Here is a 15,604-nt window from a genome sequence, read left to right on the forward strand (position 1 = left end):
GATTGACTGAAAAAAAATTCAACCCAGTAAATTAGAGCAGCTGGTTTAGAGGAAGAAATTAATCTGATCATTTTGCCCCAAAATTCCCAAAACTTCTTAATGATTCAACCCCCCAACCTAAAGCAAATACTCACCAGCAACCACACATCATTGAACAAAAACACTGACCCAGGAACCTATCCTTGTAACAAAGCCCGATGCCAACTCTGTCCACATATCTATTCAAGTGACATCATCATAGGACCTAATCACATCAGCCATACCATCAGGGGCTCATTCACCTGCACATCTACCAATGTGATATATGCCATCATGTGCCAGCAATGCCCCTCTGCCATGTACATTGGCCAAACCGGACAGTCTCTACGCAAAAGAATTAATGGACACAAATCTGACATCAGGAATCATAATACTCAAAAACCAGTGGAGAGAACACTTTAACCTGTCTGGTCATTCAATGACAGACCTGCGGGTGGCTATCTTACAACAGAAAAGCTTCAAAAACAGACTCCAACGAGAGACTGCTGAGCTGGAATTGATATGCAAACTAGATACAATCAACTCAGGATTGAATAAGGACTGGGAATGGCTGAAGCATTACAAACATTGAATCTATCTCCCCTTGTAAGTATTCTCACACTTCTTATCAAACTGTCTGTACTGAGCTATCTTGATTATCACTTCAAAAGTTTTTTTCTCTTACTTAATTGGCCTCTCAGAGTTGGTAAGACAACTCCCACGTGTTCATGCTCTTTGTATGTGTGTATATATATCTCCTCAATATTTATTCCACTCTATATGCATCCGAAGAAATGGGCTGTAGCCCACGAAAGCTTATGCTCTAATAAATTTGTTAGTCTCTAAGGTGCCACAAGTACTCCTGTTCTTTTTTTGGTAATTGGGTCCTTATAAGTACTATACCTAAGATAGACAGCTAGTCCTTCACCTTCAGAAAACAGATTCCATTTTTTTAAAGGGAGACAATAGAAGAGCCTTAGCATTATCAGAAGTCAAGGAAAATTATTGCTCTTTCTTTATTCTAACTTTGGCAAGTTTACAGAGGACTGGAATTCCTGAAGTGAGCGTTTCTTTAAAAAAACAAAACCCCCAAAAGCAACACTAGTATCCATGCTTCATTTTCCACATAAAATAATAAAATTCAAAATGTGCTAATTTTGTTGAAAGAAGTGTTCCTATGTGGAAGAAGGGAGCCATCTGGTGGTATTTCAGCAAATAGTAAAGCCTGATCAAGAAAAGGCTATATAAAATATCCAGTGAAGTTCTAGTGTCTCACAAACTAGATCTACATTTGTTTTATCTATTAGGGGATAATAACCCATTTAGTGCATATTATATTACATTCAGAACTCAATATTGCAGTATGGTTTCATACAAAGAAAGTGGCCTCTATGTATGAATAGAAAACATCCAAAAATAAAACAGTAATATTTTATTGAACACTGTCAAGTTTAAAATAGCCTAACCCACTATGGTGTCACAGAAGACAATGGCTAGGGGAAACAGTTTCTTTAGTTTAAGTTTATCTGGATAATATAGTTGATGGGCTAAAAAGGGCCTTTCAGAAGAGCTGTGTGCTTAATACTATAGTATTTTGTTGTTTCTGTGCAAAAGGGAGCAGATTATACGAAATTCTGTTGCTTGATTTTCAGAGTCTTGGAGACCTGAATATAAATTGATTTCCAGACTTAAATTTTACCAAATCTAGTCATAGTTAGACTTACAAGTATCAATTCACATATAAGTATGGAGTATGGCTAAGTATCTTCCTTCTACTTGTGATATGCAAGAACTGTTTTTCCAGTCTGTTAGTGAATTTTGAGGTCACCAATTACTGTTCCTACTGACCCGATAAGCAATATACAATGTACCTGACCAATATATACTTTCCTCTATTTAGGGGACAACATTACAGCCAAAAGCTAGAATGCCCCCTGCCTTGATCTATTTGAAAGGCCTGGCATGGCATGATAGGTTACAATCTCCTGCATGTTTTTGGAACCTATTTGTATTTTTTGTGTTTTCACTCTGAATCGGTTAAGTAAAAGTTATATCAAAATCAATGTAATCTGTCACAGATTTGAAACAGGTTATAGATCAGTATGATTGATTCATTTATTTTTAGACCAAAGAGTTCCAGAGATGGTCACAATCTTCATAATGTTCCTGAGTGCTAGATATTGCATTTGGTTCTCTGATTTACCACATTTTAGAAAAGTGGGTAAAATCTCCCCTGAAGAAGCTCAAATATTCCTTCCAAAGCCAATTATAATTTATGATCATTAAATTGGCTTATATACCTCTTTTAGAGAGCAGCATGGGAATCACATTTATATTGCAGAACAGCACCAAGTTTCCCCACCTTCTCCCAGAGAACACAAACACAAAACTCTGAGGATATGCTTAACTAAGGATCCATACTTTTTTCAGGAGAACAAAATATCAATGAAAATCCGTCCTTCAGTGGCTGCTATCATCACCTAAAATGTTTAGCAATCAATATTGTTCTGTGTGGCTCAGGGAAAAAAGGTCTGATGCACAATTGCAATCTTACTTGTTTAAACACTTTTGCCTTAATGCATGTTTGAGAAACCATGAAATTCAGTCACTCTAAAAGATTTTACTTTGTAATTAGTCAAAAGCTTAATAGTAAATTCCCCCCACCTGACATGAATAGTTCGTTTATATCAATGCCTACTGGTGAACCCAGCAAAGAAGTAGTTGTAGAGAGAAACTGTACTTACAGGAGTGCTGCCATCAGAAAAAGTGTTCATGCTGATTGAACTGCTCATTTTGTCAGATGACAAGGAAGGTGGTGATGGACTGCGCTTCTCCAGGTGGTCCTGGTGCGGCAAATCCTGACGCTGCAGATATTTGCGCCATGCTCGCTGAATACTGATTGCAATTCAAAATAAAGGTGAATATGTATAAACAACAGGTTCTCCATCCAGCACAACTTCTTAAAGATCTAGGAGACTTTCTTTGTGGGGAAAGCTAGGTGCACTGTATTAGCAAAAAGGTATTCAATGTATTTAGCCCTTTTTTGCTTTGTGACTGACTTCTGAATGGATAAGCTTTTACTAATATTATTTGTAATTTTTCAACATACATTATGAGAACAGATAATCTATAGAGGGTTCTTATATTATCCACTATGTCTTTGTTATTTGTGGCATGCTATTGGCTACCTAAGTCAAATGGTATGGTTTCTGCTCCTTGATTGGCTAACTGAGACTTAATAAACAGAGAGGAATAGTGTAAATAGTGGATACCCATATTCATACACAACACACTTGTTCACATGTAACTTCAAGTATTCACGCCCAGAACAGCCACTCACAATCCCCAAAAACATTCAGACATATGCCCACAGAGAAGCAAACAATAAAAATATACTAACATGGTTGACCCAAACAACTATTCAATATAGGTCATTTGCATTAGTCAATCAGTTCTAACAAAGATATTCGATAGAGTAGAAATATTTGTGCACTTTAAAAGTGTAACAGGAAACAAGAATTGTTTAGGAATTCATAGAATTACAAAAGTGATTAACTCCTTGAAGACTATAATTATATCAACAATTTTAAAACATCTTAAATAGGTTGTAATAAGTAAACATCTGTTTCATCAGAGAAAAGATGGGCTTCAGAAGCTTCTTTGTCAATCTTGCTGCCAGATTACGATACAGACACAATTAGAATATCAGAGGTCAGATCCTGGCCCATACTGAATCCACTTTGTGCTGCTGTAGGAGGACAAAGGGGACTTAAGATGGTCTTAAATAAGCAACTGAGAAGTTATCTGGAAGTGGGGCATTTTCAGCTGTCACAGAGCTACAGCTCTATGGCATCACTTCCATGGAGGCAGCATATTGGGGGCATGTCAGGGCACTCCTGGAACATGCTGTGGCTCTGTGATCCTTACAACATGTAACTTCCCATAGCTTTTGTGCAGAAAAGGAAAAATATGACCCTGTGTGAATATGAGCTTAGTCCATTTCTACTGGATAATTTGTATGATCAGCCTGGGCATTTTCTCATTGCAGTAATTTCTCCTTTTTTTCAACATATACATCTCTCGCTGTAATTTTACCTAGCCAGGACACCAGCAGGACAGAGTCATACACAACACACTTTAAGGTTCTGATGCAAACTAGCAAAAACTAAAGTCAGAAGTTAAGGCTGAATTGGTCTTTGGAAGAGAAGCATCACACTGGCAGACTCCTCCTTCCACAGTTACACTAGGAGCTTTTCATTCCAAATGTTCAACTTGAAACAAGTTTATACAGTTCTCATATTAAATTTAGTAAAACACAGGAATTGGCATTTCAAACAGGACTGTTAACATCTTAATTTATGATAGTACCATGTAATATATACTTGATTTTGGGTGCTAAGCAAATACAAACAAGAAAAAGACTTTGCTTTCTAAGTGAAATTTTATTTTTATAGCATGATTTCAAATACTCAGATTCCCTGTTCCTAATTATATCTCCATTGCTGTACTTGTCACCAGATGGCAGTGTGATATCAACTATGCATTTATGGGGGTGGTGGGAGAAGACAGATTTGTAAGAAATATTAGTCATTAAAAATATCTAGAATAGTAATAGTTTTATTGTGAAATATTTGAATGCATGCAAGGTATGATCTATGTACTCCACAGAAAGTCGGTACTAAATTCTGTTGTAATGCTCCTTATTTACCTGTTGTTCTAGTCTAACAGGCTATTGATAACACCTTTTGCGTTTAAAACAATGGAGGTTTTAATTTAATTGGGTGTGAAAATTAATAAAACAATCGATACAATTTTGTTTTATTTATTTTATACTCCCCCACTTTTTCAGTTTTTGATGCACACCAAAGTTCTTTTTTTATTGACAACATGTAAATGCAACAGAGAAGTTGTCAGGGAGAATGCTGGGGGCTTTAGGTGCTGAGTACAAAGGCAATTAAGATTTTTGCACCTGAGGAGATGGACATGGGAGGCACATTGAATTGTGTGATAAGCACTTTAGCTGCTTGTGCCTCTAAAATATCCCTTCTATTTCAGCAGGGGTGTGTTTGATCAGAACGGCAGGGGAGTGGCCATCATGGGTGTCTGGTTCAGGGGGAGGGTGTGTGACCTCTGGTACCTAGGTTCCCTCTCCTTCTCACCTGCCCACAATGCACGTGGGGATCATGCGTGGGTAGGGGTGGGGGAGGCTGGAGTCTCCTCCCCTGGTCACTCACTGGTAAATTCAGTGGTACATGAAGGAGCTGATTGGCTCCACCAAATCTCCTATCCCCTCTCTATTTAAGCATTCCAAGTACCTAGGCACCCATTCTTGCCCCTGGATGCTTCCACACCCACCTGGTCCTGTAGGAGGTGTAGGTGTGTCACAGCTGCCTTTCCAGGCTTGCTGGAGGTCTGATGAGAACCCCCAATCCTTCCTTAGGATCAGAAAGGAATTTTTCCCTCTGAGCAAGACTGGTGTTGGATGGTGGGTTTTTGTTTTGTTATTACTGCTTTTATCACAGCATCCTGGAGGTGTGGTAGGTGGAGACAAAGGTAAGGGGCATCACTTGCAGGGGTGGAGGTAACTGAAAGTTCAATATAGGTACCACTTGCAGCTGGTGTCTAGTGTGAGTAATAGGCTTCAGGGTCCCAGCTCCTGTGAAAAACCTGAGCACAGAAGCCAGGAAGTAGTGGTGGACCGTGAACTATCCTCATCTTCCCTCCTTCCCACTCACAATGATGGTGGTGGGATTCAGCAATGCACTGAGCCAAACTCATGATTAAGGGGACCAACCCTAATTCCTTAGTTATATAGCATGAACCCATTTAACCTCTCATGGGACTCAATTAACACCTGGTCAGCCCCCACTTACTGTTCAATTTAATAAATGACCACCTGCTGGTTTAAGTTCATTCTTGTGTCTATGTCTGTGTTCTCTGTCATACCCTGATCTTTAGGTTTCAGAGTTAATAACCCTTTGAGAAAGATGGCAACAGTTCACATCTCCCACAGCTATTGTTACCTACAGGTTACCTGCAGACTCAGAAAGAGATATAAATATTGATTTACATTGGGTTAATGTTCTTAAGGATTTATTCACAGGTGTGAGAACAAGAAAATTTAAAAAAACAACACTGAATACTTAGATTTCAAAGCACAATTCTGTGGCAAGATCTCAGAACAGAGAGTGGAATCTCAGAACACAGAGTGCGCTGGGTATAATTTTGCCTAGATATGAACATTCAGTTGCCTACAAATCAGTGCCTACAAGAAACAGTGATGATCAGAGGACCAAAGAAATTACTCCTATTTCTAGAAAATCCTGATTTTTGTTCGATAACAGGAGAGGCAGAGAGAAGTTAGCTGTATATCATTTCCTTATTGACAATACATCTTTTGCAATGTCTGGAGGAATTCTTAAGTACTGATACTAACAAAGGAGCAAAGTGTCTTGTCTACAGTTAGAAAACCAAACAGCTTAATTTATCTTTAATTCCACCCCCATCATGGAATTTTAAAGTGGAAGAAAAATGAGAAGTTGGAAAAATGCACACTAGGCAAAAAAACTGTTAGATCCCCATAGTTTATTCACCTTTTGCTGCCAGAGTTTTCTATCTTGCATTCCTTTCTCCTGAACTCCATGTTTAGACCCCAGGTCAGCGAAGCACTTAAGCACATGCTAAACTTTAAGCATATGGGAATCCCACTGAAGACAATGGGACTATTCATAATGCTTAAACTTAAGCATGTGCTTAAATGCTTTGTTGGATCAGAATTTTAGATTAGGAGAAGAAAAAAGACCTACCTTATTTTCTGGCTATTTGTTCAAATCCCAGCAGAAAACACTCCCCCCCCCCCTCCACCCAAAGACTGCAGACCAAACCTCCCAAACATCCACCTCCAAAGAGCTGAATTTTCTCCCTCCCACCCATTACTTTGCACATGTATAGAGAGACGTGGAAAAGATTCACTGGGGAGTAACAGAAAAGGGTATAGGAAGGCAGGGAGGCAGCACTACATTCCTGTTGTGAATTATTCGCAGCCTCACCATACTCTAAATTTCTGTTCCCAGAAATTAAAAAACAACCATTATATGACTGTATTTAGAATGTGAGTCAAGGGCCCTACAGAACTTTGCTCACTTTGTCCTGGGAGCATTTCCTTAACTTACCTCTCTTCACATCTAATGTCACTTCCCCCACTGCCCAGTTTATATCCAATTGAGAAAAATGTAGGGATAGAAACTACAAGCTCTGTGAAATAGCCCTTTGTTTATTGTATTTTATGGAGTACCATGCAGTAATGGGTTGGAGAGACTGGCAAGGAAGGACATTTCCAGGATCTACTTTGTCATATCTACACCTAGGGGGAAAAATTGATCAAAATATTTTTTGTTAAACCAAACCAAACCAAACAGCATATAATTCAGTAACACCAAAATATTTAATACATTCATATAGATTTTGCTAAATTGTTTTGGTAAAAATATCCACCTAAAATATGGAAAAAGGTAATATTTCATGTTGATATTTTTGAAACAAATCAGCCAGGGGAGAGGCACCCATGAAGCTTCACAGTGGCCTCAGATGAAGCTGCAGCACTTCCTCTAAGCTCCACCAAATGTATGATATTCAGGCTGAGCTGCTGGCATAAGTGACAGGGCTGCCAAACATGGGAGTGTCACATGAGATGAGTGGTAGCACCGAGAAAGCCATGCAATCATTGCTGACATGCTTTGGATTATTTCCCAAGACACTGGGTGGACTGAAGTGTCATATGCTCAGTATGGTACCATGCTTCCATCAGAAAGAATGTATTAATGCCAGAGTTTAGGTTCAGGTTCTTCTTATTTACAGAGTAGCAAATATTTAAAGATGCAGTATTATATTATATTATATTATAGATTTTTGACCATCCACTTGTTCTATAAATTCCATCTGCAGTACTCCTATACTTCCATATTTATTCATTTTTGTCTGTTTATACAGCATCCCAAATTAATATTAAGCCTTGTATGTCTTCTGTTTATTCTCTCCTTCCCCCTGAATAGTCCAGGATGTTGCAATTTTCATGGGTCACATTATTTTTCATCTCTACACCTAAGCCAATCTCATTAATTCATCATTTTCTATCGTCTTCTGTGTTACTCCCCAGTAAACCTTTCTACCATCTATTTCCAGGTGCAAGTCTTAAGATAATGGAGTACAAATTGCAAAAGAAATGGTTCATTTCAAAATAAGATGTCTTCTAAAAATGAAGACATGCTCATTATTTTTGTTAGAACAAAGATCCTCCTGGTGTTATTTGTAACTGGGTGCAGTCACAAATGGGGGACAGTGACCCTAAAACAACAGGCATTTTGAATAATCCATTAACGTAGCACCCTGGAATCCCATATTCACTACTGTGATACAATTATAATATGTTCGATACAATGCATGCCTTGTGAGGTATCATTTAAGAAATCTTGATCTGTTGAACCTTAATATCCTGTTGAATTGCATGTGTTATTATTGTATGTGAAGTTATGAAGTATTGCTATATGTACTTGTGAAGGAGCAGAGAGACTGCAGCCAGGCACAGCAGTGGTTAAAGAACATCTATGGTTCCGTTAGCCCTGCCCCATTATACCTGCAGCCAATGCCAGGCCTGGAGGGAAGAGAGCCTGGCAGAAGCTCTCTGTGTGCCTGCCTGAAGGCACAGACCAGCAACCTGCCTGCCAATGCAGCCACTGGAGGCAAGTAAATCTTCCCCTGCCAAGGGAAACCTACAGATAAGCCCCAACTGTGGGGCAACTGGACTAGCGGGGCCACGCCCAAAAGTAAAAGGGCTTGCATAGGGAGCAGGCCAGGAAAACAGGCCTTCAACTCCCATTCACGGCTGGGAGAAAGACCCATCTCCCCTGCTTAGGAGTTGAGCGATACAGGACCCTGGGCCAGGACCTGAGGGAGAAGGAGGGATCAAGTCCCCCAACAACCCTCCCCTCAACCAACGATCCAGCCACTAGGCTACCCTCCCACTGAAGGCCCTATCAGTACTACTGAAATATGTTGTGAGGTTGGGAAACACTCACAGTCAACCTTTCAGAAAGGACAAAGGAGCACCTATCACTGGTCTGATGGGTGTTGATGGCCCATCAAGAAAACAATGCAATCTCCCAGAAGCTCCTTACAGAAGGCATGTACCAATGGAGACTGCTTGACCAATGGGGACTGACTGAGCCCCGTGTCACAGTGAGGATCACTCTAGCAGCTGGAAGAAGGTATAAGAGAGAGACAGTGACATCATCACTTGGCCTCCTTCCTCATCTCAACACCTGGAAGAACGTCTGGAAGAAAAAGACTGAAGTGGGGAAGTTTGGTCCAGGTTGGAAGAGCTCCAGTCTGTGTATTGAGGAAACGTAGGCTGCCTGTACCTTCTGTTAGGATGAGACACTGCTTGATTCAAATCTTGCTGTAGCGAAGTGACGACTCAACGGTGCGGCGCCTCCTGCTGGTCGTCTCAGGAATTAGCTCTTTCAGCACTCTGAGCGCCCTCTGTTGGCCAGTGCCTCGCATGTGTAAGGCCCCGGGTCCCTCCTGGACCCCGGTGCCCCTTTACCTCGGGGTTCTGCCCCAGCAGTACCCCCACTCTCTGGGTCTCCCCTCCCAGGGGAACCCCCACCTTGCCTCAGTGGCTACTGCCAGTCATCATCTAGCCCCCGCTCACTGGGGCAGACTGCAGTCTGTAATGGCCACTCATCATTGGCAAGGGGTTAGGACCTGCTGCCTTTGCCTATTCCCAGGCTGCACCTCTGCAGCCCCAGTACCTCTGTAGGCCTTGAACAAGGCCTGCAGCCTGAGGTTTTACCAGGCTGGAGCTCCCAAGCTCCCTTGCCCTATTCCCCAGTACTGCTCCACTTCATATAGCTTCCTCTCAGGTAGCTAGCCCTTCTCCCTCCAGGGCTGGAGAGAGACTCTCCTCCCAGGGGAAACCCCAATCAGCCTAGCTTGGCTGCCTTTAACACCAGGAGTGGGGCAGCCACCCCACTACACACCCTCCTCAAGACTGCTCACTGGCGGGGAGGGGGGTGTCTCTATCTCCCCAGCTTCCCTCTCAGCCAAGCCCACAGGAGGTCTCTCTCCTGCCGCAGGGTTTCTATCAAGGGGAGCAACCTGCTTCCCTCCTTTACTGTCTGGATCCCCACCATAGCGCTCTCAGCTCTTACATGGGTTCCCTTATCTATTTGGGTTCCCACCGTAGTCCTCCTGGCTCCCGTGTGGGTTCCCTGATTTGTCTGGGGCCTCTTTGCCCCTGACAGTTCCTTGTTTGGGGCTCCAGCCTTCCCTGTCCCTCCAGCCTGGTCAGGCTTGGACTGGGGCCCTTGGTCGGCGCTCCCCCTTTTTCTTAGGGGGCAGTGCCTTTTTATATGGCCCTCATTGTGGCACTGGAAGCACCTCTTGTGCCTTCCCTTGGCCATGGCCTTCCCATTGTCTGTTTCAAGCTTAGCCCTTTCCTCAGGGCTAGCCTGGGCCCTGCAAGTCTCCTGAGGTCACTCTCTCTTCATGTGCCCCAGTTTCCAACAGGCCCAACAAGCTGCAGCCCCCCTGTTGACTTCATAGGGGGTACGTTTTCTGGGTGGGGCCTCCTTGCTCCATCCCAGTAGGGGCACTCCCACTTAAAGTGTCCCTTTCGCCCACAGGCATAACAGCTTTTAGGCACCGGCCTCCTGCCCCAGGTGCCTGGCCCCCCATGAGGTCCATGTGCCCTCCCCCGCAGCAGCTGAAGCAGTCACGCTTGCTGCTCAGTGAGCCGGGCCACACAAGCCCTCCAGAACCAGTCCACCATTTTCTCCACTGTCAGTTCCTCAGCTCTCGGATCTGGGCAATAGTCCCACAGTCCATGGCCTGCCCCTTGTATCATGGGCGACTGTGTGCCCACATTCTGCACCACGTGTAGCAAAGAGAAGACTCACTGGTGCAGCGCCTCCTGCTGGTCGTCTTAGGAATTAGCTCTTTCAGCACTTGGAGCGCTCTCTGTTGGCCGGTGCCTCGCCTGCCTCAGGCCCTGTGTCCTCCTGGACCCTGGTGCCCCTTTACCTCAGAGTTCTACAACAGCAGCACCCCCACTCTCTGGGTCTCCCTTCCCAGGGGAACCCCCAACCCTCTAAACCCACCTTACCTCAGTGGCTACTGCCAGTCATCATCTAGCCCCCGCTCACTGGGGCAGACTGCAGTCTGTAATGGTCACTCATCATTGGCAAGGGTTAGGACCTGCTGCCTTTGCCTATTCCCAGGCTGCACCTCTGCAGCCCCAGTACCTCTGTAGGCCTTCAACAAGACCTGCAGCCTGAGGTTTTACCAGGCTGGAGCTCCCCAGCTCCCTTGCCCTATTCCCCAGCACTGCTCCACTTCAGGTACCTTCCTCTCAGGCAGCCCTTCTCCCTCCAGGGCTGGAGAGAGACTCCCCTCCCAGGGGAAACCCCAATCAGCCTAGCTTGGCTGCTTTTAACCCCTGTTCCCCAGGAATGGGGCAGCCACCCCACTACACTTGCTAAATCTATTTAAGTTAGAACTTAAGAAACAAAAATAAATTCAGTTTAAGTAACCAACGCTGATCTCTATGCCTGCTAGTTATGACTTAAAAATCTATCTTTCTGTTGTTAAGAAAACTGTTTTATATTTTGCCTAAAATTGTGGTTTGGATGAAGTGCTTAAGGAATCTTAGCTCAGACGACACAGCCTCGTGTATGTCCATTCCACACTGAGGGAGTGGCGAATGAGCTTACACTGGCTAGGCTTCTGACCAGTGCAAAATGGTGCAGTTCAGCGGTGCAAGGGTGGGGAGCTGGGAGGAATTGGCTGGAGCCTCCCTATTGATGGTTCATGAGTAACTCAGTTGGCTGTGTTCCTACCTGTGGATGGCTGTGTAAGAGCAGTGCCTGCCAGAGGCTTGAAACTTGACATTAGCATCACAGTGTGGGGGACAACCCAGGTTGCTGAGTTTAGAGGGCTCAGGACTCCCACAGTCCAGGTTGCATCCCGGGGACCCTGTCACACCCAGGTCCTTAGAAACCCGGGTTAGGCCCAAAATAGTGTCGATTATGGTATCACCAATCTGTAGATACTTTGGAATTAGACACCTAAGTACATTTGTTTTGACTTTATATAATGATTCGGAAAATGTTTAGAGAATCTACTAAGACTTCAAAATCTGAGTGTTATTGAAGTAGTTAAAAATTATGATTTAAAACTCATGACTTCATACATGAAACATTTATATCTTCTTCACTTCAATCAGTTTTATGGTTTAGTGCATTACGTTTACATGGAGATGCATTTCCATTTTCAGTAAAGGGAGGATATTAAATTTTCCAGACATACCTATCTTCTAGAAAATTCTCTGTAAATATATATATTCTTGCATCTAGTCAATAGTTGCATCACTAAATGATACTGACTTGATTTTAATTTGAAACCTCATATCCCATTAATATTTTAATATCTTAAAAACGTTTCAGCTTTGCTTTTCAGTAGAAAGTGAAATGTAGTTATGAATAATGTTCTTTACGTAAACTTGCATTGTATCTTGGAAGCCACATAAAAGGTCAAGTGAGGCTACTTGAGGCAACTTAAACTTAAGCACACTAAGTTTTCTAAGGTTTCAAAAATGATACAAGGGGCCTTCTTCCCTGTCTCTGTTTTCTCTTTCCCTCTAAGATGTACAAATTCCCTTTACATACAGTTATCAGACAGGTTTTAAAAGAGTCCCTCAATTTTACATGGTTAAATACAAAACTGGTACAATTGTAACAAGTACAGCATTAACCAGTTCAGCAGAACCACTGATGTGCTTAAGTTAGTCAACACCTGGAAGAACGTCTGGAAGAAAATTACTTACATTTTCACTTTTGATTCCAGGGGCTGCAAGTTGATAGGATATTTTTCGATATTATTCTCCACATCCATAGCAATCTGATGGCTATAAAAAATGTTTTAATCTATTTCAGCTGACATTTTTATAATCATTATGAAACTATATTCAGACATTTTGACATGTACATAGCAGAGCTACTTATTTAAAAATGCCATTGGTGGCGGGGGAACGACACAGCATCCAACCCTGCTTAGAAGGGTACCAAAAAAAAATTGAATTCCAAATTACAGTCCCTATCCTGCAATCAGATGCATGCAGACTTCAACACTAGACCTTTCAGTTTCAGATGCTATAGCACCAAAGACAAATATGCCTGGTGAAGAAACTGATGGACATAAAAACCAGTGACAAGTATAACTTCCATCCCAGAGGCTATACTTGAAAATCTGGCAAGTAAAATGGAAATACTATAAAGCAAATTAATTACAGTAGCAAAAGTCATGCAAGAATGAGAAAAGAGATTCTTATCAACAGAAGTTGACAAAGGAATTTATGCTGCCAAGTGTGATAAATTTAAGAAAACCATAAAAATGCTGAAAGATAAAACTGAAGATTTCAAGAACAGAGGTGAACTCACACAATGGGACATTGGCTTGGATGGGACTAATTGCATGAGCGAGGTCACTGGGCATGAGACGAGTTCACAAGATGAACTCCACAAATGTGAAATCCATTTTTATTTTGAGAGTTTGACACCCAATTACATCATTTAATCAGCAGAAGTTTTCAAAAGTTATCCTCCCTTATGTAAAAATCAGCAAATATTTAGGTGTGAGATATAAAGCCATAAAAATTCTTCAGCATCTCTCCAAGTGAAATATAAAATGTTCACACAAAAAAACCCAAACAAAAAAACCCTCTGCAAGTATGCCTCAGAAGGCAATAGTTACAGAGCAAACTTGTATTAAGAGTACATATTTAAAGCAAGTGATTACTCTTTACTATGTCCCCTTTTGTGTTTTGCTATTCGACTTTGTACAGCTCAAACACCTGCTCCCGGTACTGTCAGTCCTGACAATAGTTGTAGCATCTTCAAACAATATATTTCTTTCAAACTATCTTGTCCAGTGCGCTAATCGTTATACTAAAAAAATATTGCTTGAGTGACAGCAATTTTTTACTACATTATCTGAAAATGCTATGCAAGCCACTCCAAAATCTTTTCATACGTACCTTTCAAGTAAATATTTGTCATCACTAACTTGTTCTAAGGTATGCTGCAGCCTTTTGGGTTCTTCCTGCAAGGAAAGAAATAACAGATTTCAACACACTGACTTTATTATTATTATTATTAACAAACATTTATATTGCAGTAGTGCCTGAGGCCTCACCCAAATCAGGACGCACTGTACAAACATATAGTACAAACAGCAATTCCTGCCCCAATCATTATCTAAACACCTATTCTTAGATTTCTAACCAAATTTATTTATCTCAAAGTACCTTACAAAGATGGTCAGTATCATTATCACTAGCTATCCATGGGGAAACTGAGGCACAGAGGTGAAATGACTTGCCCAAGGTCACCCAGCTTTGCACACACGAGAGCACACATGTTTCTATTTACAAATGCATCCAAAGGTACTTCAATAAGTGAGCAAAGTAGACAGAACCACCACCTCCAATGAATCATATACCTTAAGCCTCAAGGAGTTCCAAATGCCAAATTCACAAAAGCGAAAGGCAATCGCCTATATATTATCTTAGCCTATGCTTCACAATAGCCAATACCTAGCTACAGAAAGTATCGCATACTGTAATGGCAGGGTCACAGAATCAACAACGCGCCCAAAGTGTGCACAACTTAATGTCAAAACAAAACAAGCCTCCACACACACACACACCTCAATGAAACAGTTTATCAGAAATCCACTGTAACTCCCTCAAAACTGAGAAACTTAGTCAGCTCTGAAAGAGTTTAAGCTTTAGCAGATATTTCTTGCACAAATTGGAGGGTTTTTTTTTCCATTTTCTTTTTAAAGTCATCTCTTCCCTCACTGTGTTGTGTTTTTATTCTGTACGTATAAAAGAATACTATGACACTGAGTGCTCCCTTCATAATCCACTATTTGGGAAACTTTAGGCTTGTTACGTGAGCACCTAATTTAGAGTTAGGCATATTCCCCCAGCCTGGATGAAACTGTTTAACTATTACTCCAGCATGGTATGTTTTGTAATCCAAAACAAACACCTAATGGCAACTGAGGGGAAAACAGTAAATTCTTCAACATGCCCAGGACTTTCCCTAAAAAATAGGTACTGAACCTTCAAAAACTAGTCTGAAGGTATGTCCCTATTGTTGTGTACTTATCTTTTCTGATTAAGAAAAAGTAGGCATGGACAATAAACTGCCAAGAGTTCTCACTTCCAGCCATTTCCTTTTGTTCTACCACTGAACAATGCTAAGATCTCATAATTAATGGAATCACGAGCTGGGACTTTAAGCCCAACATCTTTACTGTGGTGTCAGCATTAGTCCCTGTTTTTTGTAGAGGAAATTCCTTAGATCTCTCTTAGCAAAAACATGTCAGGGAATGTTTAAATCCAAACAGAGCTCAAATCCACCTCCCATTCCAGTTAATAGGAATTTTCCCCGTGAATTCAATAGGAGTTCAACCTAGCCCATAAATCACAGCACTGAGCTACCGTTTGAGAAGCAGAAACTCAATC

General features: G+C 41.7%; 1 protein-coding gene across 1 annotated transcript in view; it reads right to left on the reverse strand.

Moving 5' to 3' along the window:
- Nucleotides 1-1,034: 1,034 nt before the first annotated feature.
- Nucleotides 1,035-15,604, reverse strand: part of IQCJ (IQ motif containing J) — a 93,605-nt gene continuing 79,035 nt past the window's right edge. The window contains exons 2-5 of the mRNA XM_042853951.2: nucleotides 14,108-14,172; nucleotides 12,899-12,979; nucleotides 2,763-2,913; nucleotides 1,035-1,088 (exon numbers count right to left, since the gene is read on the reverse strand). Of these exons, the coding sequence (XP_042709885.2) occupies nucleotides 1,035-1,088; nucleotides 2,763-2,913; nucleotides 12,899-12,979; nucleotides 14,108-14,172 (351 nt within the window). The remainder of the gene's footprint in view (nucleotides 1,089-2,762; nucleotides 2,914-12,898; nucleotides 12,980-14,107; nucleotides 14,173-15,604) is intronic.

The sequence above is a fragment of the Chrysemys picta genome, chromosome 9, assembly GCF_011386835.1.
Source record: "Chrysemys picta bellii isolate R12L10 chromosome 9, ASM1138683v2, whole genome shotgun sequence".
Taxonomy (NCBI): Eukaryota; Metazoa; Chordata; order Testudines; family Emydidae; genus Chrysemys; species Chrysemys picta.